We start from the raw sequence: 23864 nt of genomic DNA, 5'->3' as shown, positions 1-23864 counted from the left end.
GGTAAAAGATAATAAGAGATTAATAGATAAATAAACTACTGCTAAAAGATAATAATAGATAATTTTTTCTAGGAGTCCAAATAGATAAATAAATTCTTTAAAAAAATAATAAGAGATAAATTTTACTAGGAGTCAACTACCGTGTTCTATATAATGCAGCTACATTACCAAAAAATATATAAAAAAAATAATCTCATTAACGAAGGACTATATATTTAAGACGGGCTCAAACCCCGTCTTTTACGTGAAATATTTTACGACAGAATATCTAATTACCGACATGATCGATATATGTGATGAGTTAGTCAATTATGACGACCTCCTTTCACGACGGAATCACGTCGTAATTATTCTTTTACCACGAAAAATCCCATCATTATTAATTTCAGCCCCTTAATCCTCTACAATTTTACTTTATTGAATCTTGTATCGTAGGACTTAATTATAGTTTGATTTAAAATCTCAATATAAACTTATAATATATTTTGTACTACTCCCTCCGTATTTATTTAAGGGATACACTTGGTCGGACACGGGTATTAAGAAAAATAATTGAATGAAATAAAATAATAAAGCAAGTAGGGTTGGGTAAATATTTTAATAATAAGTAAACAAGTAGAGATCATGTCATTTTGGGGATGGGAGGTGGGGTGGGTTTATGAAATTACTCCCTCCGTCTCTTTTTGTTATTTACGTTTTCCTTTATGGATATTTCAAAATGTTATTTACATTTCCTTTTATATTATCACATAAATGACCTTAGTATTCTATCAAAATTTGTGTCCAATTATTATTTTAACCAATTAAATTCATTAGGTCATTTATTCTTTCACACTTTTCCATTGGGACATTAAATTTTTCTCATTTTCCAATATCAAAATTTTGACAAAAGTGAAAACATTATAAATAAACGTAATTTATTTTTTTTAAATAAAAAAATTGAGGAATCTCGATGTAAATTAATTAATCGTTAAAACGCGTGAAAAATACCAAACGTAAAGAATAAAAAGAGACGGATGGAATATTTGTTTAATAGGATGGTGAATCATAGGATAAATTAAATGTATTATTTAATTAGATGATTAAGTTGATAAGTTACTAAAAATGGTAAGTGTATATCTCAAATAAGTACGACCGGAAAAGTCAAGTGCATTTCTTAAATAAATACGGAGGGACTGAGGCCGTAGTTAAGTTCAAAAGAACCGGCCTAAGACCGAGAACAACCAACGCAAACCAGCAACTTCCACTCTCGTCAAACCAAAAACAAAAAATAAAAAATAAAAAACCCCTTAGTTTTAAGATTCCTCATATCACCAAATTATTGCACACTTCAATCATTTTTCCTTAAGTTTACAGTTCAACGTCAACCAACTGGTGAAGGTTCATCTTTCTCTTCTTGTCGGAAAATCAATTGTTTAATCCTTAAAAGAATTGATTAATGGTTGTTAATAATTGGTAAAATTGGTTAGTTGAGCTCTCCAAATCGCACGTCTGTATGGTTTTGTTAGTTGACTCCATTTTGAAGCAATTATACTTTGTTTGCTTTATGGGTCGGTGTTTCTTGCTGTGCTTCATATCCTGTATTTTTCCGTCGAGAAGGGTTGTAATTGTTCCCATTTTTCGATTTTGAGGTTGAAATTTATGGCGGAATGCCCAAATTTAGAAATGGGTGTATTGGGTTCCGGAGGGAGGAGGAAATTAGGGTTTGTTTTGAAAGCTTTTTTGGGATTATTGGTGGGTTTCGCACTTTTTGGACCTGCAACAAGTTTGAGACCCTTGAAGGAAAGGGCAAGGTCATGGGGCGATGAGGTTAGTCTTTGGAATACCTTTTTTTTTTTTTTTTTTTTCCCATTTCATACTTGTTAAAAGTTATGTCCGTCTTGTCTTGTATGTTAAATTCAGTCAAAAGTTTGCAAATTTTGGTTTAGTTTTGATTGAACTTTTATGCTCCTAAGCAATTTTATTGTACATTCATTTAATTAAGCATTGGAGTAACAATTAGTTAAGCATTACTTGTTATGAACGATGAAACCAATTTGGTTGTTAATTGAGTGTTTGACGAGGCTCAGTAAGGCCACCTCCTCCACTTGTTAAGGAATGACCACTAGTAGTTTGACATGCCAATCCAATGTTTCTCCAATGGTGAGTTACAAATTTACAATACATTTTGCTTGAATGATCCCACATGTCAATCACTCCCAAACTTTTTATTACTCCCTAAAATTGACACAAGTTATGTAGATTGATTTAGACTTTTAGCTAGGTAGCTGAGAACAACTATACAGTCTAATGGTCACACTAGTTTTTCTATCTACCAAAAAAGTATTTCTACCAACAACAAAAAACCACCATTGGAGTTTCCTTAACAGCTTATATAGGCATTTAGAAAGGAAATGGAGGGAAGGGAAGGGAAGGTAAGAAAAGGGGAGGCAAAGGGAGGGGAGGGGGGATAAAAAAAGTTCCTGTGTTATAATGTGTATGAGGGGAATGGGGGGTGGGGGGACATTGGTTGAGGTTATATTAGCTTTTAATTTCTCTATCTTTCTCGATGACGGAAGAATAGACATTGAAACTGAGCTCGCGAAGAGATCAAATAAAAATTCTCAATCTACATCAACACTTCCGGCCTTCATCTCTCACCCCTTGAACTCCCCGCTGCTGGCAATACCGCCGTCGTACAATTGCAAGTCCTTTCCCGATCTCCAATCAGTTGGTGACAATAGCATTAAGGTGCTCGGCAATCTTTACCGTCGTCGCTGGATTTCTTCGACAATTCTTAAATCATAGCCCTAATCTATTGATGGATTGATGAATGAGAGATTCGGAATTTGATATAGAGAAAGAGGTGCAGAAATTTGGGGAACAAGGAAAGATAAAGGGTAAGTGGAGGAAGTCCGGAGATGTGGAATTTGCAAGGGTAAATAGTCTTTTCCTATTAGTAATCATTGTATTTTCATTTTCCTTCTAATTCTTTCCACTTTTGAAGAGGTTTGTTTCTTAAACAATGACGGCAAATATTTCCTTCAATTTCCAATCCTTCCATTTTCTCTGACCCCATACTTGGCTTTCCAAAGTTCCAAATCTCTCTATCCAGTTAAGCTGTAAGGCAATAAGGGTCCTAAACCCTAGGAAGAAAGATGGTTGCGGAAATATGGGTCACATGATATTCGTACACCCACAAACGAATGGGCATCAGTGTGCCTCATGGAATATGCCTTGCCTAAGTCTTTCTAAGGGAAGAGTTGTCGCAGCAGCGCCTAGGCCGCACTTCAACATGCCTTTTCATAAAATGGGTAAAATAGATTAGTAGTTCATGTTATTTGAATTTATGAAGCCTTGCCCAGTTTGCAGCAGTTTTGAAAGAAAATTTGTCAAGCTTTGGCAGTAGCCAATGTTCATTAAAAGAATTAAAGATTAGGAAAGCAGTACCGTATAGAGAGAATCTAGTCGGGGGGATAAAACACCTTATGGGAGTTCTTATGATGAATAAGTGGTATAATCTTGTAAATCTTGAGTGACGGAATTCTCCGGATAGAGGGATGATCTATTCGTTTATGTTTATGTGGGTGAGGCGGCGCAGGGTAGAGTTTGTAATCTTAGTGTTCAAAGACTACACCTTGCAGCAGTTTATTGGCTTGTAAGATGTTATGCTACATTATTTGACAAAAATTTTCCATTGATCTTGAATCGCTAGATAAAAATGGGGAATTATTCTTGCAATCTTACTTTTTAGAGTACTGAGTTAAATTTTGTTGCTGTTGAGGTTCTACTTATTTTGAGGGATGAATTTTCTCATGAATGCTGGAAGAAATTAGTTGGGAAGATCTCAAAATTCTGGCACAAATTGTAATCTTCTTCATTTCCCATCTGATACCTGATGGTTCGCTTCGGTATGGGGTATAGGGGTCTGCGAGAAGGGTTTGGAACTTATTTTTTACCGGATTTTTAAAAAATCCGGTTTCACGGTTAGGTTTGCGAGAAGGGTTTGAAATATATATATTTTAAAACATTGTACAAAATATCGGATATTATAGAGATTTCATTTTAATACTCATAGTCTCATACTCAAATAGTTAAATAACTCAATAAAACTTTATCACATCAACTTAATCAGATTCAACAGAAGAAAAGACAATAAATAACTGGGGCAATGCAGGCTTGAGCAAAAAACACGAAATAAAAAGTTAAATTGTTAAAAAAAATTAAAGTAGAAAAGTTAATAAAATTAAAGGACACCAAAATACAACCCACGTGCCCGCCACCAAGATGTTTCACATCCTTCATAAATACATAAAAAATAAAACAAAAAGTCCAAACGTATCACCAAGGGTGCAACACACATGAAGGAATCGACTAGCAGCCATGGCCTTCGGATTCAAGAAGATGAAAGAACAATGACATCAACAATTGATGATCGTAATCAACACATATTTCCTTCTCAAACAAAAGCCCCAACATATTTTTTTTCTATCGCGTTACCTGACCTTCAATCGGTAAAACTAGGGTTTCAGATTCGGCACGGCAATACCAACGATTTGGTTCGAGAACCACCGTGAATTGAGTCGCTGGAGAATCGCGAATCTGTATTGGGAACCGATTCGCGGGGGTAACACTGAGTGAATCTGATAACACTGAACAAATCAAATGGGGGAATTTGGCAATCGGGTTAGCTAAGATTTGATCTTAAGTTGGGTTTTATAGATTTAAGAATTTGGTTGAGTTAAACTTCATTGAAAGCCCGGGCTTAGTGAGGTTTGGACACCCGGACTACGATATTAGGGGGTAGCACCAACATTTCTTGAGGGAAGTAATTGGTATTTGGTTTTCGTTTTGGAATAAGAGGAAGTTGTGAAATTGGTTCAATTATTGGTTTAGTTTTTCCATGTGGAAGAGTTGAAAGAAGTGATAGGTTGAAGGAGCTTAGTTTATTTTTTAGAGGAAGGCTAATTGAAGGAGGACTGTGTTTTTTTTTTTGACAACTAGGAGGATGGTTTGATAATTTTAGTTTAGTTTACTTTGTAGAAGAAATTGATCGATTGGAGGATAAATCGAGGGGCAGCTTGGATTGTGTCCAATTTGGTTTGAGGAGGTGGGTCAGACCTTTTGAAATCTATATATAAGGAGGGAAATTGGAACTTGGCATCTTGTTTGATTTTCTTGTTTTTTATTTTTCAGGTAGTTTCTGTCATACAGTAACACGCCTATTTGTTGAAATGGTATGTTGTCAGTATGGGCGGTATATGGCTTTGTAACAGTGTGTGTAAAACATGGTTATGGACTTTTGACATTTCAGTTTGGACAAAATTGGAAAGTTTTATTTTATAATGTGTGATACTTAGATATGTAGCTATGTACCCATGTCCGTGAAATAGCCTAAAAGGGGTTGTATTATTTTGAAGTATTGTACATTCCAAATTTTGTCAGAGATCAGTTATCATTGCATTGACTATGCTGCCGCCTGCCTTCATTCTTCAGTCTCCTACTGTAGTTAATGTTGTTGAAAGCAGCTTATTCTTCTGTACAATTGATTGCTTACTGTATTTTATGTGTATATATACAGCCAGTTTATTCTTATGCAGCTTTACTTCACTTCATTTATTCAGAATGGAAAAGTTCTGCTGTGCTTCTCAGTTATTATTCATTATTCAACTATTGCTTGTTGATATTGCTTTTTCAGTGGCTCTTCGTCAAAAAAGAAGACAGCAACATGGCTCCTTTTTCTAGCTGGAATATTAGTGGAACCTACCGAGGTTTGTAGTTTATTTTCTCTATGAAGTTGGTTAAGCAATTGCAATCAGTAATAAGACTAGTGGTTTCTAAAACTGTAACTTTCTATGCATATTCGTAAGCTCATTTCTTATATATACTCCCTCCGTCCCTTAATACTCACACCGGTTTGACCGGTGCGTTTGACCGGTGCGGCGTTTAAGACACTTGAATTGACTTATTAATTTAATGGGTGTTAGTTGATAGTGGAGTATTTTTTTAATATAGATAGTGGGAAATGTGTAAGGAGTGGGGAGTGGTGAGTGGGGGGTGTGAATTTTGTAGGGGTGTAGGTGGGTTAGTTGGTAAGTGTGAGAAATAATATAATATTGGTAAAAAGTTCCATTTATAGAAGCGGTGCAAGTATTCAGGGACGGCCCCAAAAGGAAAGCGGTGCGAGTATTAAAGGACGGAGGGAGTAACTGCTATTTTATTTGGAATTACACTTGGACCCTTGATCGATTACGGAAGTTGTGAATTTAAATATAAAAATATATCTATTTGTTAAATGTTGTAAATTTTTAAAGAAGCGGAATTACAAGATAATAGTATAATGTCTTTTGAAAAAAGCACAACTAATATAAGGTTGCCGGTTGTGATTAGCCCAGGGTGCAAACTAAACAAGTGGATGCTTCTAGGTTTTTTTTTTTTTTTGCCAAAAAACATATCTGCTATACTCCTTGCATGAGAAACTCTCAGTTGATCTTCTTAATGTACATAGGGTGATATCAATTGGCAATTTTGTAAGTAAACCGAAATAAATGTGCACTCGAAATGATTGAATATGCAATCTATATATTTTTATTTTTCCTTTAGTTTTTCTTTTGAAAAAACTGATTAAGATTTTTAGAAATTACACTTTACGTTGCATATATATACCGTCAAAATTGTTGACCATACAACTGCGTAATTTTGATATACTGTGTGTTAATCAATGAGATTAACTGGATGACCCTTGTGTCTTTCAGGTGTTTGGAATTTTTTAGAGTCTGCAAATATGTCATCTAGGTTTCCAGATTTTAAGAGATCAGATGGAAACTCCGTAATCGAGTTGATGAGTACCCCAACAAAAATAACTGGTGTACATTATGTTCAGGTAAAGATTCGACCAGGTTATTTTTTTTTGGTAAGCAACAGTAAGGATTGATTTAAGAAACATATTGATATATGTGAACATTTTTCCAACCAAAGTTTTCAAAGATATAGTCAAACCTTCTAGGAAGGACTCATTGCAGCAAAGGAAACAGAACAAGCAGCTTCAGCCATATCTGTGCATCAATTTACTTCAAAGAGTCAAAGTATCAAACCAAACTTTATCTTTAGCTGTAACTTTCCTAGGTATCATAGTTTTACTTCTAAGTATCACTATATCTATTCTTCACAGTACGTACTTTCTAATTTGAAAAAGCTTCATTCTTTGCTCGCCATATGTTATAAGCTGTTGCAACTTACAACTAGCACAGAGCAATAAAACTGCTTCTTGAACTTACTTTCCCTTCATTGTTTCTAAATCCACCTCAAGAACCCGTGAAAACGTCAAGCTGCAGATTGGATACCAGACAGACAGAACTGAAATGGCTTTCAAACAAGTGATGGTGGGTCTTCTGTAAAGCATTGGGTACAGCCCATATATGGGAAGGGCACGAAGTGTCATAATAATTCTGTTATTGATAGCTTGAGCAACAAGAAAAGGGTAGTTAGTTAGTCTGTAAAGAGAGGAGTTTAGGGCAAGAGAAGGCATGTTGGATGTTGGGGTTAGTTGCACTGGGAGAGTGTTATTCCTCTCGAAAGATTGGCTAGCTTGTAATCTGTGATTTCCACCGTGATAATCATCAATACAATCATATCGTTACTTGTTCTTCCTTAATCATCATTCTTCTTCCTTTAATCTCTCCTTTTCTGTCCATAATCTATGCAAGCTCATTACATCTTCCCACGGTCCCATCCTTCAATAAGCCAGACATCCTCTGAGCACATATACCCATTTGGCTATCAACGCGAGGCTGATTTAGGCGCTGCATAGCTATCAGCTAGCCGACAAACCAGTAGGCACATTTGGTTTAGATGTTTAAGTGTTGTATGGACTATGGCCCCTCTGGAGCCCTTTCACAAATGCTGTTGAACTTTATCAATTTCTGTATCATGACGGATGCACCTGGGCATACTAAAGGAACATGGCAGGGTTTTGTAAATTTGAACTATGTGCGTTTCAGCAAATGAACCTGTCTTTCATGAATAATGCGAGTATTAATTTAAATATGCACATTTCTGATGATGTATCTAAATGTTTTATATTTTACATGTGTGATTTACTTGTGCCTAGGGGTCATGGATCACAATCATTTTCTGCAAATTTACCTGGTGAATGATGATAATGAGATTCCCCCCCCACCCCCCCTCCTTTTCCCATTTAGTGGTGTTACTGGTGTTGACCGTTGAGTTATTATAAGGAAAGTGAGCAATATTTAAATTTCTGTCGCTTCCCTTTGAAAACATTATCTTTCTTCGTCTGTTTTTCCTTTTCCCCTTCGTTACTATTTACTTTCTCTAGCAACTTATAGGCAACAAACTACAAGATTTCATAAGCACCGGCCATCTTTTATGGAGTCAAATGTGAGTTAGTGACACTCAATGTTTCAATGCTGATTTTCACCCCAGATCATATACCTTTTTCGTACTTTGCTGAATCAACGACAACAATATAAGAGCTGTATTCTCAAATAATGATGGGGTTGGCTACATGTAGGGGTGAAAGTTCGGTTTTCGGTTTGGATTATAGCGCAAACCGAATCCGAACCGAAATAGTATTTTGGATTCATGTGTCACTTACTTACATATGAATCACATCATCAGCAAGCCCCTATCACGTTTCTCTCCCTTCTTTCATGTGTGCATATTGTTTTTCTTTTGGGAAGAACATTTTTCCTTTCTCTTCATTTTGGGCAAGGCAAAGAACATGCATAATGGGAAAGGCCATTCGAGTTACTGTTACGTAACAGATGTTGAACAAGGACATTATTTTTGTTGGGGTTTATGTGTGGTGGCATTTGGCGAAACAAGTTCTAAATCTACCCCGTAACGGCTGTTAGGTGATACTTCGTAGAACATTCGATGTTTTTGTATCTTGTTTCTGTCCCATAGTTATTTTTTAATTCCCCTTCATATATATTACTAGATCTAAATGCATGCAATGCTTGCTTCCGATTTGGAAAGATAACCCTTTCCTTTTTTTTTGGCAAGTAAAGAAATTTTATTACCCAAAGCTTTGAGTATGCATTAAACGATATAACAAAAATATCAAATGAGATGCAAAAGCATCAGCATGCCTTAACACCTTCCTTTTAGGAAGGGTTGTGCTAAAGCACTAGTCTGCAGCATACTCAAACCACACAAAACAAGAAAAGCTCATAAAGGAGCAGCTACAACAATTAACAGCAGCAGGGGTATTGTATACTCCTTTAAACACTTTGGCATTCCTCTGCAATCAAATATGATACAAACTTTAGACAAAGAACATTAAATACAATCCGTGCTTATCATGAGACCTCCTACCACTCTTTCCAGCCCATTCAAGCTAGTAGAAAACCTGCTGGGCTTCTACAAAACTGTAACAAATTTAAGACCTTAGACCAAATCCCAGCAATAAAAGGAACACAAAAGGAAGGGATGCTCCACATTCTCTTCGGCAGCATTGCAGAGTGGGAAAACATTAACACTGATCAATTTCCACTCTATCAACCTATCTCTAGTAGGAAACCTTCTCCAAACACTGAGCCAAAGCAATAAATAAAGCTTTTGGAGAAGCTTTGTTCTTGTATCATTGTTTAAAGAACGCGGAGAAGCATTTAGTTGATTTAGTCATAGGTATTTAGCTAAACCCGATTATGATCTAAGACGCCAAGTACGGAAGCGCCACAACAGTAAGATCCATATCAGGTGATGTTGTGATGGTCAAAATAATGGACTTAAATTGAGATAACAATTTATTAAATAAAGGCCCATGGTGTAGCTGATGTGAATTTAAAGAGTGTTTTCTGATTTTTATGGATTAGGTTTGAAGGTTATAGGAATTTCGTGAAAACTCACCGGATAGGCTCTTGAATCTAGGTTCAAAGAGGGTTTCTTAAGGACTAAGTCTTGAGGTTCGACACAAACTCTAGGTTTAATGTTTCAAATTAAACAATTCATACGCCCAAAGCATAAAGCAAATCTTACACAACTGTTCTGTGATTTTATTCATTACAAACTTGCCCTTATATAGGCTTACAAAGTCACGCCTATTAAGGACTCTAAAGAAACTAAAACAATGCAACTACGAATCCTAAAACAAGTTGGAATGAAACTGTTGACCCAAAAACGAATTTAATCCTAATCAGAATTACAAAACAAATCCTAAATAAAATTGGAATTGAAAAGCATAATCCTTAGTTTTAAAAGGCATGAGGCGCACCAAGGAGCAAAAGTCCCCTCAGCGCCTTTCGCAGGCAAGGCGCATAATTTTTTTTTAATTTTTTATCGTATTTATTCTGTAAAAAAAATCAAAATAGTATTAGTTGTTGCTACAATGAGGTATAATAGTAATTATAGTAAAATCAAAAGCCTTTTTTTGTGTTGGTGGGTGTGGGGGGGGGGGATTAAGGGAGGTTCAAGTAACGTTTTAGTCACTTTTTAAAGTCACTGGCTCTTTATTTAGATCCTCAAAAGAAGTGTGCCACACCTTACATAGAATGTTACTTTAAAATAGAAAAAGGAGGAGTATACTTACCCGAGACAAGAAAAAGATGGAAAATTTTGAGGTTTTCTTTCTCCTCTTTTCAATATGGTAGCCCCTAAATGTTGGGGAGCCATAAAAGTCTCGTGATTTTGGCCTCTTAGAAAAAATATGTATTACTTGTCAACAAGTGGACCTCCATAAGGCGTTGCAAGGGACCTGGAGCCTAGGCGCAAAGCGAAGGCGCACACTTTTCGTAGGCGAAACGCACTTTAAGTGCCCAAAACCTTTAAAATCATTCTAGAACATATTTTGTATTCAAAACAACACAATCAGAATTACAAAAAAATTCTAAATCAAATAGGAATTGAAAAGCATATCCTACATTACGTAGGAACAAACTAACTTAAACACAATTCCTAAACCAACTAGGGATTGATAATCACAAAACACAAATCCCAAACGAGTTAGGAATTTGATTGCATAAAAATCAATTCATCACTTAACCACGAGCTAAAAGCACGAAAAACTCACTCAATTGAGTACCAAAAACGTGCTAGCTAAAAAATATGACAAATAATCAATAATCCATAAAGAACCATTCTGCTGCACGCGTCAAGAGCTGTTCTCTTTTTACATATCGTTTTCCAAAGACATCTCTGCCCTCGATGGTATGCAGTTACATTGGGTGGTTGGTTGTGGCTGTTATTCTTAATAACGTTGGAGCTGTGATTGTTGAAGGCATTATTCCCAGTTATTGTTGGAGATACTATTCACTATTTGTTCGTTTATCTTTTGAAGGCAAAATCTTATTCTTCCTCCGTTCCATAAATGTCGCATCATCTTGTTTTTTACACCATTCACACTAGACCTTTAGTTATGCTTCATACCTAAAAAATTGTAGTAATGTGGGAATTTATTACATTCTTATTGACATATTTTCTAAATATCAACTTTTTATAATTTTTAGTTATACATAATTTGAGATATTAATAGTCAAAGTATGTGTTGGAAAGCGTAAAGTCAACCATGGTGCAATATTTAAGGAACGGAGGAGGTATTTGGTTTACTTTTTTTCTTCTTTCCCTTCTTTATGTGGGTGGTTCCCCCATTCATGTGTTTACCTTACTGAAAATATGTTTAGTAATAAGCTACATAAATGTGTAAGAGTTTGATTACTTTACTAAATATGTGATGGTTGAAAATAAATACTTGATATTTTGTGTGTCATGACTTGTTTTGACGATTTTTCATCTCTACGTTACATTCGGTTTTTCCAGGGAGTAATTATCTTTCATGACGCTTTTGATGATGATCATGAAGGAGGTGGTGCTCAAATTCGGGTAGAAGGTGTATATATCTGGCCATTTAGGCAACTAAGAATGGTGGCAAACAGGTACCTATATATACTTTACTTGGATCTCTATAGTGAGATTTTTTTGGCCTTGATTTTTCTCCCCAGCTCCACAATTTAATGGATAGCTGTGATTTTTTACTGTAAAAAGGAGAGAATCACTCTGGTATTGGGTGTTATAACCTTCAAAAAGTGTTTCCAATGGCGTCTTTTGCAGTGGAAAAGAGGGAGAGTTTGGTCCAGAAGAAGACTACCTGTTATCTAATCCATATCATTTGGTACCTTCTTTTCCTCCTCTCTAATTACAATACAATTGTTTCTGTTTCAAATTTAATCTGGGGTGGCTAGATAGATTTTTTTCCCATTCAGGTCAGCGATGGCCTGTAAAGGATCTTGCCTTTGTTTTGTCTGAAGTTCCATGCTCCTAAAGGTGAAAGGTGGTTTGTTTTAGGAATTAGGATTATAGTATCTTGTAGGAGGAATTATACATCTTTTTTCTTATCTAGTTCTTAGCTTCGTGGATGGATGACCTTTTGAGCTAAGATTTCCTGGGATGTACAAAATTCTTGTTTTAGCATAAAATATTGGTCGATTTTTAGTATTTTTTTGCCTGCTTATTAAGACTATTACTATTATCCTATCCTTGGTGGATTTTTGTTAAAAAATTCTTTGAAGGGCTTTTTGATTTACCAAAACAGAATCCTGTTTTCTGTGTTTGATTCTAAAATAGCTGCATGACTAGTATTGTAGGCAACAATATTCATCCTTAGTGTCAGATGTTATTGTTGTTAGTCTTGTTACCGCTGCTTCTATTAATTGCTTGTTTCAGAGGTAAGTTTGCTTAATCAGAATCCATATATGATCTGCTTTTTTTGTTCTTTTATTTTTTATTTTGAGCAGCTTGGAGTTTTCTCATCACAAGTATTCCAAGATTCCACGCATGACAAAATTTGGAGAAGAAAGAAATGTAATTAGCCTTTCTATCTCATATTGATTTGTCTACACATGCTGAAACTTGTTAATGTATTGAATGTGTACTTGCTATTCTTTTTTGCAGCACAAGTTCATGATATAGAGAAACATTGCAATATTGAGATTGCAGCTCAAGTTTCACGCATTGCATCCTTGCAAAATGGTATTTGATATATTTGAGATAACATATTTCTTTCTAATCTTCTTCAGTCTTTCTTCTTTCCTCGTCTGTTCTAAGTGGAAACCACATAGCGGTGTTCTTTGTCATTTAGTTTTACTTGTTACATTTGTAAATTATTATCATGTATTTTGTGATTTTTCCATTCCTTATGATGGTTCATGTTAACCAATCCCATATCGTTCTGGGACTAAGGCTTTGTTGTTGTAGTGATTTTTTGATGTATGAACACCTTCATTCGAGTTCCCTAGGCCCTCCATTTTTATAGGGGTGACACCCTGATGGTGTATTTTTAGGATACATCTACATTATGTACTCCCTCCATTCCTTAATGGTTTTCCCATTTGGAATCTTGAACTATTTACAATTGAATAGAATATTCTAAATTCTTTCCAACATATTAATAAATAACATTGTCATGTGTGATCTTGTTTGATTCGTCTCAATGAGTACTTTAACAATATCCAAATTTTATAATTTTTACTAACATGTAATTATAGATATCATCGATAGAAAATGTGTCTTGCAGTGTTACCTAATTCTCTAATCACCCCCACGAACCACGAACCCAAAAGGCGAGCTATAACATGAAAATGGTACAATTTTAGTCTAATGTAGCAAATTAGGTAGCGAATTGCGTACCCGTACCCAGTCTCATACTAGCGAATCAGGTAACAATAATGTCTTGGCAAATGTACCAAAGGGAAATGGGAAGAACATTTAGGAATAGAGGGGGGATGACCGTTGATCAGAAAAGGCTTTATTTTTTCGTCTCATTTCTCTTTAAAGAAATTATATTGGCTCTGGGCTTTTCAATTTCAAAGAGTCGGATGATTCCATTTATCACTATCTTTTCACTCTTTCAGAGTACTCTCAGCTTCTTCTAAAGCTGCCATTGGTATCAGCTACCTTCATATTTGATGGAGGTTAGCTATTTAATAGGACTACTTCTGAGTTTCTGACTATTGATTAATTGGTGAACAGAAGATTTGAAGAAAAGGAGCATCAATTGGACTCTCCTCTTCTTCTAAATTTCTTATTGGTATCACTTTGTCTACTCAATTTGAATTGATCTTCCCTTCTTAATAGGGCGAATTTCTAATTATTGTACTGTTTGAAGAGCTTTAATAAGCAGATACTTGGGAAAGTAATAAGAAACTTCCGCAGAAAAACATGCGAAAAAAAGGGGATAGGTTTAATTAATTGTAAAAGGCCTTTGTTGTATATATAACCGCCTCAGATCCGTGTCTGACATATTCTGACATATTAAACGGCTGTTGACACTTGGGCACGGTGGCTATTTGAAAGTAGAAAAAAAATTGAGAAATGTTAATATACCCCGGTTGGATGCTTGTACAACGTAATATATCCAAAGTATCTTAGGAGTTTGAGTAGCAAAGGGGTCAGGGACCGGACAGTTGTACCAATTTTCGTATTAGGAAATGGTAAAATGCCGATTGTAACTAACCTTTGTGTAAATGAACATTGTATTGTGAATATTAGAAAACTTGAAAAGAGGGTTGCCACTATCAATTGATAGTGTCGTTGCTTTAAGCTCTATTCTTTTTGTTCCTTGTAAGATTATTTTTCTTTATTCTAAATGTGTTTATATTTTTGTGTTAAACTGATAGCAGTTTGTCTTATTTGGGCAGTCTCTCGTGAAACTGAATAGTGCTTGCTGAAAATTGGTGCAATGATATCAGTCTTCAAGTTCTATGTGAAAAGGCTATGAAATACCATATTAAAAGGAAGGCAGACTTTTCACACTAAGAAAGACTTTTTATTCATTCAACTCCTGTCTTTCAGCTGTTGTAGTAGCCTAGTCCAGTACACAAGGACTTTGCTCCTTCTGGAGTTAAAAACCCTAGGGCTTAGTAAGCCTGATTTAATGTCCATATGTCCTGTTTTAGGGAAAAAGTGCAAATTAGAAGGGACCAGAGTTTCTGCCGCCTAGGAATCCAACCTAAACATCCAACGTACAAGATTGGTCTAGCATACCCTCTTATATCATTACCTGCCAGGTAAAGGTATTGGGAGACTTGACATTGAAGCCTAGAATTTTAAATACATACTTCCTCCATTAAAAATAGTTGCACCATTTTTGACTTTGTACAATATACCTATATTAACTTTGACTCTCTTTTTATAAATACATAAAAAATATATGTCATCATACTAAAAAGTTGTTGGATTAGTCTCAATGTCTATTTTCAAAATATATGGAAAAAATTATTTTTACTAATGGATAGTTAATGATATTAACGGTCAAAGTTGTGCATTGGAAAACGTGAAAGTCAAAGTGGTGCAACTATTTAATGTTATCTTACCTGATACGATATTTTTGAGGAAGCTAGTAGTCCCTGAATTGATAAGAGACATTAAGCAGCCAAAGCACAATCCTGGGATTAGCCTGGCCGTTGAGGGTTGCCTATCATTAAATTTTTTTTTGTTAATTTTCTTTTCGCCGGGTTGGATTGGGAGTTAAAATACAAGAAAGTTATGTTTAAAAATTTCTGATCCGTTTATTCACCTTTCCATCTGGCCCTCTAGGCCACCATGACCTTTGCTTTTTAGAGAATCCTGCTTCTGTGTTGTATTTTCATAGTATATTGCTTCATGTATGATTAGATTTGAGGCACACCACGATAAGTTCGAATCAGTATGTGCATGTCCTGTAATAGTTAGAATGGTGTGTCCACCCACTCTTTGTTTTGAAAGAAATTTTGTTTCACAAAGTTGTATATTCACGTATATTGTGTGGTTTTATTAAATCAGAGGGATGAGCTTTCTGTTCTTCTGCAAGTTTTTGTAGTGTCCATTCTTTGTACTAGATTTTTGTTTTCCACTTCATCAAATGCTGCTCTCGCGCCTTTCAGGCATTCTGTTGTTTTCTGGTGTCGAATGTTCTGAATACTGTCCCCCTGTGTGTACATTTTAGGTTTTGTCAATGGCAACTTTACAGATCGTTTAAATTATTTGGCTTCTGCATGTAGATGGAGATCATAATCAGTATCATATTGAAGGAATAATGGAATCTCCATCTGCGGATGAAGATGGAGACTGTTTTTCTCCACTATCGCTAAATGCTACCTCTGTCAATATAGAGGTCTATTACAACAAAGCTGTCAACTACACACTGATGGTTACCTTTGTATCCTCTTTTGACTTGACTTTTTATGGTATCCCGCTTAGCACTGCTTTTATTATATTAAGTTGTATCACTTGAATGGGTTGGGTCCCTTGACTAACGTGTGCCCTAGGTGTCTTTTCTCCAAGTTCTCCTGCTAATTCGACAAATGGAACATAGCAATACCCAATCTGTAAGAATGATTTATTGACTTGTGCCTTAGTTGTGAGTTTTTGTTTGCTAGTGCTTTAAGCATGATGCCATCAATACCTTTTCAGGGGGCTGCCAAAGTTTCAATACTAATGATTGGTCAGCAGGCTATTATGGATGCTTATTTCTGTCTTCTACATCTGACAGCTGGAATATTAGTAGGTAGGTTAGTTTCCACTTATTATAAAAGTGCCTGATGATATGCTTGTTATTTCTGGAATGTAGAAGCAATAGGATTCCTGTTTTTATGAACTTAACCATATAGGGAGATTTTTTAAATATGTTAGTTTCTGAAGGTATGATGTTTTCGTCTTCAAAATTCCTATTTTGTGATAAGGTCAGATAAGCTCAGGGGTTTGTGTAACTTTTTTCTGCTCCCACCTGTAATGGGTTTTAAAATTGAAATGAACAGACCCTGAGACTCAGTTCAGAAAATATATTAAACGAACCTATGATCTTTTAATTTCAAAAGGAGCAAGTATTTTGAATCGGGTCTGCAAGTCATTAGGTCGAGTACTTTTAAACACCCCTAGTTGCACAGATACATGTACGAATTATGCCAGATCATGTGTATTTAGGTTTATGATGTGTCAAATATTGTGTCTGTTTAATTCAATATATATTTATACCGGTAATGATGATTAAAAAAGTAGTTTTGTTTGATCTGATGGTAGGATGGAAGTGTAACCAACGTCAGCAGGATGCTACTGAAGCAACTAACTTATTAACATTCACTCTTTTAAATTGGAGTACTTGTTTCATTGTCATCTCCTTAAGAAGTGGTACTTGATGTTGAAAGCATCAAATTTTGAATCATGTTTTTGCTCTTTCAAGTCCTTAAATTTGATGCCTCCTGATTTTGAGACTGATTAAATGGGAAAATTCTGTGACTGACTCATTCTGTTATTCTTTTACTGCCTTCAAATTTGCAATTCTGTGGCATGCTATTATTGTTAGACTTTTTCTCGGGTTTCTCTTGGGTTTTAACTGCTTGTTTTCTTCTTCACCAGAATCCCTGTTCAATGCTTTTGCAACTGCTGCTTTCTTCAAGTTTGTTGTGTTCTCTATATTTGAGATGCGGTATCTCTTAGCCATATGGAAGGCAAGTAGGCCGGCAAACAGCGGCGAAGGTTGGGAAGCCATGAGACGCGAACTGTCACTTCTGTACAGCCGGTTTTGTGAGTGCCTTTTGTCCATAATGCTTAGAATGATTTGTTTTTCTTCTTCTTCTAGTTTTTGTGAATAAACAAGCTCATGATGGTTGATAGTTTGATACTTCGCTCTGTTTTTCTTTTGACCGTTTCCTAGTTCATATTTGAACAGTCGGGAACATTACATATGCTGTTTTTCTTTTCTATATTGCAGCTGCTGCTTTCTGTCTCTCTCTAGTCTCTACCCTTTCCCCTAATATTCTTCAGTGATTTTCGCATTGTTGACGAACACCACTTAATCAAACAAAATTTATAAACACCTAAGCGAACCAACTATATTGAATATAGCGGCAAACCTAAGGATTGTCCCAAGAGAAGGGATGTTTCGACTTTTCAAACTAATTGGATTCACAAGCTAGCTCAATCGGAAAATGTTTTGTGTTTTTATAGTTAATGAGATAAAAAAGGTAATATGCACAAAGAAAAGCTCTAGAGGTGTTGGGGTTCCACTTTGGAAAATTGATTAGGATTTCCGAAAAATGCTAAATGCTCATGACATGTAACGACTAAATAAATGAATGCATTGACCAAGATATGGCTTCGAATACCTTTCGGTTTCAAGCACTTCTCAACTAATCCTAATCTAGCTTTTGCTACAATCATGTTTTGAAGAGGAACTCAAGAATGTACTAGCCAAGCTAATGCAAGCCACGAATCACACTTTCGTGCCAATTCGAGACTAAGCACTCCAATATTCTAAAAATCATTTAATCACATCATCAATCACAATTGTCTTCCAAAATACCCAATCAACAATCAAAACTTCACCCCTAACCTTTAGATTATGAACTACTCACTAGGCAGGATTATAACTAAAATTAGAGTAACACAAAACCTAATCATGAAACTAATTGAAGAAATCAAACAAAATCAATCAACCAAAATCAAACATGAAAAATAAACTCAAAACTCAACCAAAATTCAATCTACAAAATTAATCCAAAAATCAATTAACAAACTCAAAGTATAAACTAAACTAACAATTAATTAAAGAATCAAAGAAAAAATAAAAGAAAAGAGTATGAATTATACCAAAATTGCTTCAAAATTGAAAACCAAAAATCTTGAGAAGCTTGAACAAATTTGCAGAACAATCTGAAATTGGAGGAATTTAACTACGAAATTGAAGAAGAAAAACAGAAATCTAGTGTTTGAATTCACAAATTAAAGCCTAAAACCTAGCCTAATCTATCCTAAAGCTACGCCAATGCTCCTTCTAATCGCTGTTGTGCTTTGGTTCGAGCCAAAAATCAGACGGCAAATGTGCTGCTGTCCTCTTTTATATGGGCTGCTCCGTCCTGCTGTGCGCACGCACAAGAGCAGCCTGTGTGCGCGCACAAACCCAGGTCTGCGTGCACACAAGATTGTGCTGCGTGCTCACAGAAATGCTGCCCCATTCTGCCTCGTTGTACCCTTTTTGTGCTCACGCACAAGGGAGAGTTGTGCATGCGCACATGAAGCCTGCTGTGCTGCTTTTGCGTGTGCTATGACAGTATATAGTGGAACAATGACAAGTATAGCTTGCGCAGTGACAGTATACATGGCCATTATCGTAGCTTCTGCTGTTGTGCGTGCTTGTTGCTGAGCCTTGTGCGTGGCTGTTGGGCAGCAAGAGCTGCTGTTGCGTGCTCGTGCTATGCCAAGGCCTAGGGGCTGCTTGCATTGATGCCGCTACAGGGCTGCTCTTGCTGGGCAGCAGCTATGCTTGAATTGATAGTTGCTGCATTTTGCGGCTTGCTAGGTGCTGTCATGCTCGTGCTTTGTTGGCTAGGCTCGTGGCTGTGCCTACGGGGAGGCTGTGCATCAGATAGCACATTGCCTTGCTCGTCGCTGCACAATGAGGCTTGCCGCAGCCCATCGTCTAGCAAATTTCCTAGCTCGTTGTTGCACGCTCAAATTCGTCACTGCACATTATAAAATCGTGTAGCAAATTATTAAGTCGTATAGCATATTATTAAAATCGTATAGCATATTATTAAAATTGTAAAGCACGTTATTAGATCGTCTAGCACATTCGTATATCGTAAAGCACTTTTGTCATCTTCTAAGCATACTATCACATTATTTAGCACATTAATACGACCCTACGCAATAAAATTGAGCATAAAAGACATGTTTAGAGAAAAAACGACTAAAATATAAGCAAGACGAGATAACATTACGATTTATGCAAAAACGCGACAAACGAACTAAAAATGATAAAAATAAGAATAAAATGCTAATAAAATGAAATAAAATCAAAGGCTAAGAGCGACATAAATGTCGCTCATCATTTTCCTTTAGAGTTGCAGTGGTTAACTAATGATGCATGAGTGTTGTTTCTTCGTACCTCAAATTTTCTATAGTAACAAACACTGAGTAACCCCTTCTTTTTAATTTCAATCAATAATGCCGGAATTTTATTTTAGTCTTTTTAGATATTTCCATAATCCAGAAGCATCTGTATCGCCTGGTTTCCTACATTTTTAACATAGTTTTGGTGTTTTGTTTTCTAGTATTATTTCCTAGCTGTTAGTGTGGGTATCACAATGTGCAAGAAAAATATAATATTGGTATTGCAGCCTTTAGGATTGTTCCTCTCTAAGATGAAATGGTTTTTTATGTGGGGGGGGGGGGGGGGGGGGGGGGGGTTGATTGGGGTTGCATGAATAAATTTTGAACCATAGTCAGTTTTTGATGACTGATTCACATTTCTTTTTCTTTTTGCAGATGGTATATTGTTGGGAGGCATTCTGATCATGTATGAGTTCCATAATTTTCTGCGGCTTATTCTTCTTCTTATGTATTCCTTTTGGATACCTCAAATTATTACCAATGTTGTTCGTGATTCAAGAAAACCTCTGCACCCGCACTACATCTTAGGCATGACAATTACTCGATTAGCAATCCCGTTATACGTTTTTGGCTGCCCTAACAACTTTATGCGAATTGGGCCTGATACAAAGTGGTGTATATGTTTGTGCTCATTCATGGGACTTCAGTCCCTAGTCCTTCTACTCCAACATTACCTTGGATCACGATGTTTCATACCTCGTCAGGTTTGATATGCATATATTTCTGTGATGTATTTTCTGTTTCTTTTGAGTTCTTTTGTACGTATTTGTTAGGTGATATATTTCTTCCTGTTCAGCATGCAGGCATTATGGATTTATGTCTTAGCATTCGCACTTCAATGCATTGATCTTTTCCATTAAAGCTAAAAATCTGTATGAAAACGGTTTTTGCTGTGTTCCGTTATACTGGCCAATAATTTTTCATGATTAAGAAGAATCTATCTGAATAAGTTTCTGGTTGAAATTTTGACTTCTAAACGCTGAATAAGTTTCTTCTAATCCAAATTCTATTTTTGTGTTGCATTCACCTAGCTATATACTCCGTATTTCATAACATCCTTTATCTTGATCACTCGTACCCTACACTTATGGATAAAATCTCATGTTGATGGGTGAACCATGTAGAAGTGAGTAAATTAAAATGAATAGGAAAAATTTAGTATTATGCTTTTGATCTGATACTGGTTTTCAGCTTTTTTGTGGGCGAAAGAGGGATAGACCTTTGGAAACCTTGATAAAATTATACAGTACTAAAACATACCTTAGTCACTCTTAAAATGTCTTCATTTATGATCTTTCTTTGCTCCTGAAGAGACCTTAGTATAAAAATCGGCATTGAGCAGGAGGTTGGTGAATGATATCTTGCTGAATGCTCTTCTTAGCCAACCAATCTGCAGCTTTGTTGGCTTTTCGGAAAGAATGTTTGATCAAGACCGTCCCTTCTTCCTTTGTTAGCAACCGTTTGCGGTAGTTTGCAAAGTGTATATCATCACAGTGATCATACTTAAAGACCACCAATTAAATTACACTGATACTATCCAACTTAACTTTAAATTAACTAGGCTGCCAACTAGATCCATACCTCTTGCAAGTGCCATTAGCTCAGAGGGAAGAGCCAAACAGAACCAAGTTTTGAGATGAAGACTGATATGAGCCATCTATTATTCTGAAAACTCCGCCACCACCTGCTAGCCCTGAACTCTCTTCGCAGCACTGTCATCCCAATCCTCTTTAAGTGCAACCCAAGAAACTCAAATTCAGCATTTCTTTTGCTTGACTGATTTAGTAACTCCTCCAGAGCCGAAACTTTCCTTGCATCTGAATCGAGATTGCAGAAATCCAATTATATATCTTGAATTGTAGCAGCTCTTGATAAGGAAACACAATTAGTCACCTCAATAGCACCACCGAGTAATTGTACTAGACAGGCTAAGCGTCAGAAATGATTACTTCCAGGAAAGAGGCAATCTACAAGCGACTGCTGGAGAGATTGGTGAAATTGAACTGACATACCAGTTTCGTCAAATGACCTGGCGTATTATATAGGGAAAACTTATGCTCTGTCTGTCCCCAAATAATATGCCGTCCATGAATATGATAGGACATCATTTTTAAGAAATTGTATTAAAATACTCAACTAATTCTTCTTTTTTACGTCACTGCGCCATTGTAGATTCATTTAGAATTTTGAGATAAGGTATAAGGGTAGTATGGTAAAATTTTAGTTTCCTAAACCTAGAAGTGGCAAATTACGTTTCATTTTCTTCAATTTAAAAGTTTGCTTATTGTTTTGGGATGTTCTAATGTAGAAATGTGATTTATTTTATTTTATATTATATTTTGGCATGGAGAAGTTTTGAAGGATTCCATCAACAATTTTGTAATAGCTAAATCATCCCCTGTTTTACATGGCTCCATGTGGTGAAGAGTTATCTTTTTTTTGAAATTCTTTTGGAAATATGGATGGACATTGGTAATGGGCACTTTACCTGATAGATTTAGTATACCGGTTTAATTTATAGTTAAGGGCCTTAAGGCTTTATAATGTGCTTGATGCAATGTGAATGTGTGCATTTCATGCTTCCTGGTTTAACCTGAATGCCGTCTGGTAATGACAGATCCTACCTGAGAAGTACAGTTACTATAGACGGTTTGATCAGAATGGAAATCATACCACTGACTGCGTCATTTGCATGACTGCCATTGATCTTTCTGAGCGCTCTAATGACTGCATGGTAAAATTATGGTTTATTCTATTATGATTTTGACAGATATGCATAAATGGCATTATAATAAGGGAAATTCTGTTTACAGGTTACACCTTGTGATCATTTCTTCCATTCTGGGTGTTTACAAAGGTGGATGGACATAAAGATGGAATGTCCAACATGTCGCCGGTCTTTGCCGCCTGCTTAACAAGGAATATTCTTCCACTTATTAGTTGTAGAACAGGTCCAAGGATTTTGCCACAGTAAGTCTGGTAATATGATTTCTGTGCAAAAAGTTGTTAATTTTTATTTTTCCGAATGTTTTATGAATAAGACATGCATATATTTTTTATCTGTTCATAGCATCCAGTGTCTGCAATCAAGTATGTTCACTACTGTCTACAGTCGTATGAAACTGTTGGAAAGAGACATCCTGGACACGTTAAGAGTCGTACTTAATATTTCTTGGTATCACCAAGTGCTGTTGATTATTACTAAAATTTACCAGGTGACCCTGCTGTGTAAGAGATAAACATTCCCTTCAAAATTAAAGTCAACCGAATTAATTTCCCTTTTGTATTTGATCTGAATATCCACCAGGGTCTCTGGTTTCATGTGCATCACCATTCACCAAGTATCATCTTTCTTTGGCTTAGAAAACTTGTGTATAGTATTCTTTAAGTTGCAGTGTAATTGGTCAATCATATGAAACTTCAGGAATGCAACGGGACGTTAACGTCAGTGATGTTTTGTCTCAATTTTGGACTTACATTATCCCAAGCAGTGGGAGAGCCCTGTTGTGAGCATGTGAGTCACGTAAAACACCATTCCAAAATAAAACTCCTTTATATAAAATCCTTTTGTTACTATGTAATGTTATATTTAGCAAAAGAAACTTGTTCTTTTCGAATGTTGTATCCCATACCTCCATTGATGTTCCTAAATTTGCAACACGAGTTTGGACTGATTAAGAAGAAGACTACATAAATCTCCATACTTGTGATGTGGTTGTTTTCTGAGTTATTCTATCTTGCAGTTGGCTACAGCTTTAACTCGAGAAGAATAATCTTATTTGTCATGTTTTATGTGGTATTACAGGGTCTACCAAAGAAAAAACATGTGCATGTTTCCAGATGGTGTTGAAGTCGAACTTGTCAAAGTATTGCCAGATAAACAATTGTAATACACGAGGGCTTGTATAACAGGAATTATTTCTTGTATATTATTTTTGTATATGAAATGGATACTATAACTTTAAAAAGAAATAAAAAAAAGGAGCGGGGTTCTATCAAAA

At 35.9% G+C, this 23864-nt stretch overlaps 1 protein-coding gene across 4 annotated transcripts; it reads left to right on the top strand.

The window, feature by feature from the left end:
• The first annotated feature begins 1226 nt into the window (after positions 1–1226).
• Positions 1227–23864, top strand: LOC110777083 (transmembrane E3 ubiquitin-protein ligase FLY2). Of its 4 annotated transcripts, none has more exons than XM_056837247.1 (16): positions 1242–1809; positions 5678–5750; positions 6735–6862; positions 11758–11873; positions 12049–12109; positions 12732–12798; positions 12889–12966; positions 15975–16132; positions 16242–16301; positions 16387–16480; positions 17329–17496; positions 20239–20567; positions 22481–22597; positions 22677–22833; positions 23288–23377; positions 23669–23864. In XM_056837247.1, the coding sequence occupies exons 1-14, from the start codon at positions 1642–1644 to the stop codon at positions 22776–22778; spliced, it is 1719 nt and encodes a 572-aa protein (XP_056693225.1). In that variant the 5' UTR covers positions 1242–1641; the 3' UTR covers positions 22779–22833; positions 23288–23377; positions 23669–23864. The 4 variants fall into 4 exon arrangements, with proteins under 4 accessions (XP_021837388.1, XP_021837387.1, XP_056693225.1 ...); XM_056837246.1 differs by having other exon boundaries at positions 22677–22842; XM_021981696.2 differs by lacking the exon at positions 23288–23377 and having other exon boundaries at positions 1227–1809; positions 22677–22842.

The sequence above is a fragment of the Spinacia oleracea genome, chromosome 2 (genome assembly GCF_020520425.1).
Source record: "Spinacia oleracea cultivar Varoflay chromosome 2, BTI_SOV_V1, whole genome shotgun sequence".
NCBI lineage: Eukaryota > Viridiplantae > Streptophyta > Magnoliopsida > Caryophyllales > Amaranthaceae > Spinacia > Spinacia oleracea.
Note: the sequence above shows the minus strand (reverse complement) of the source record. Positions and strands in the feature narration are given on the sequence as shown.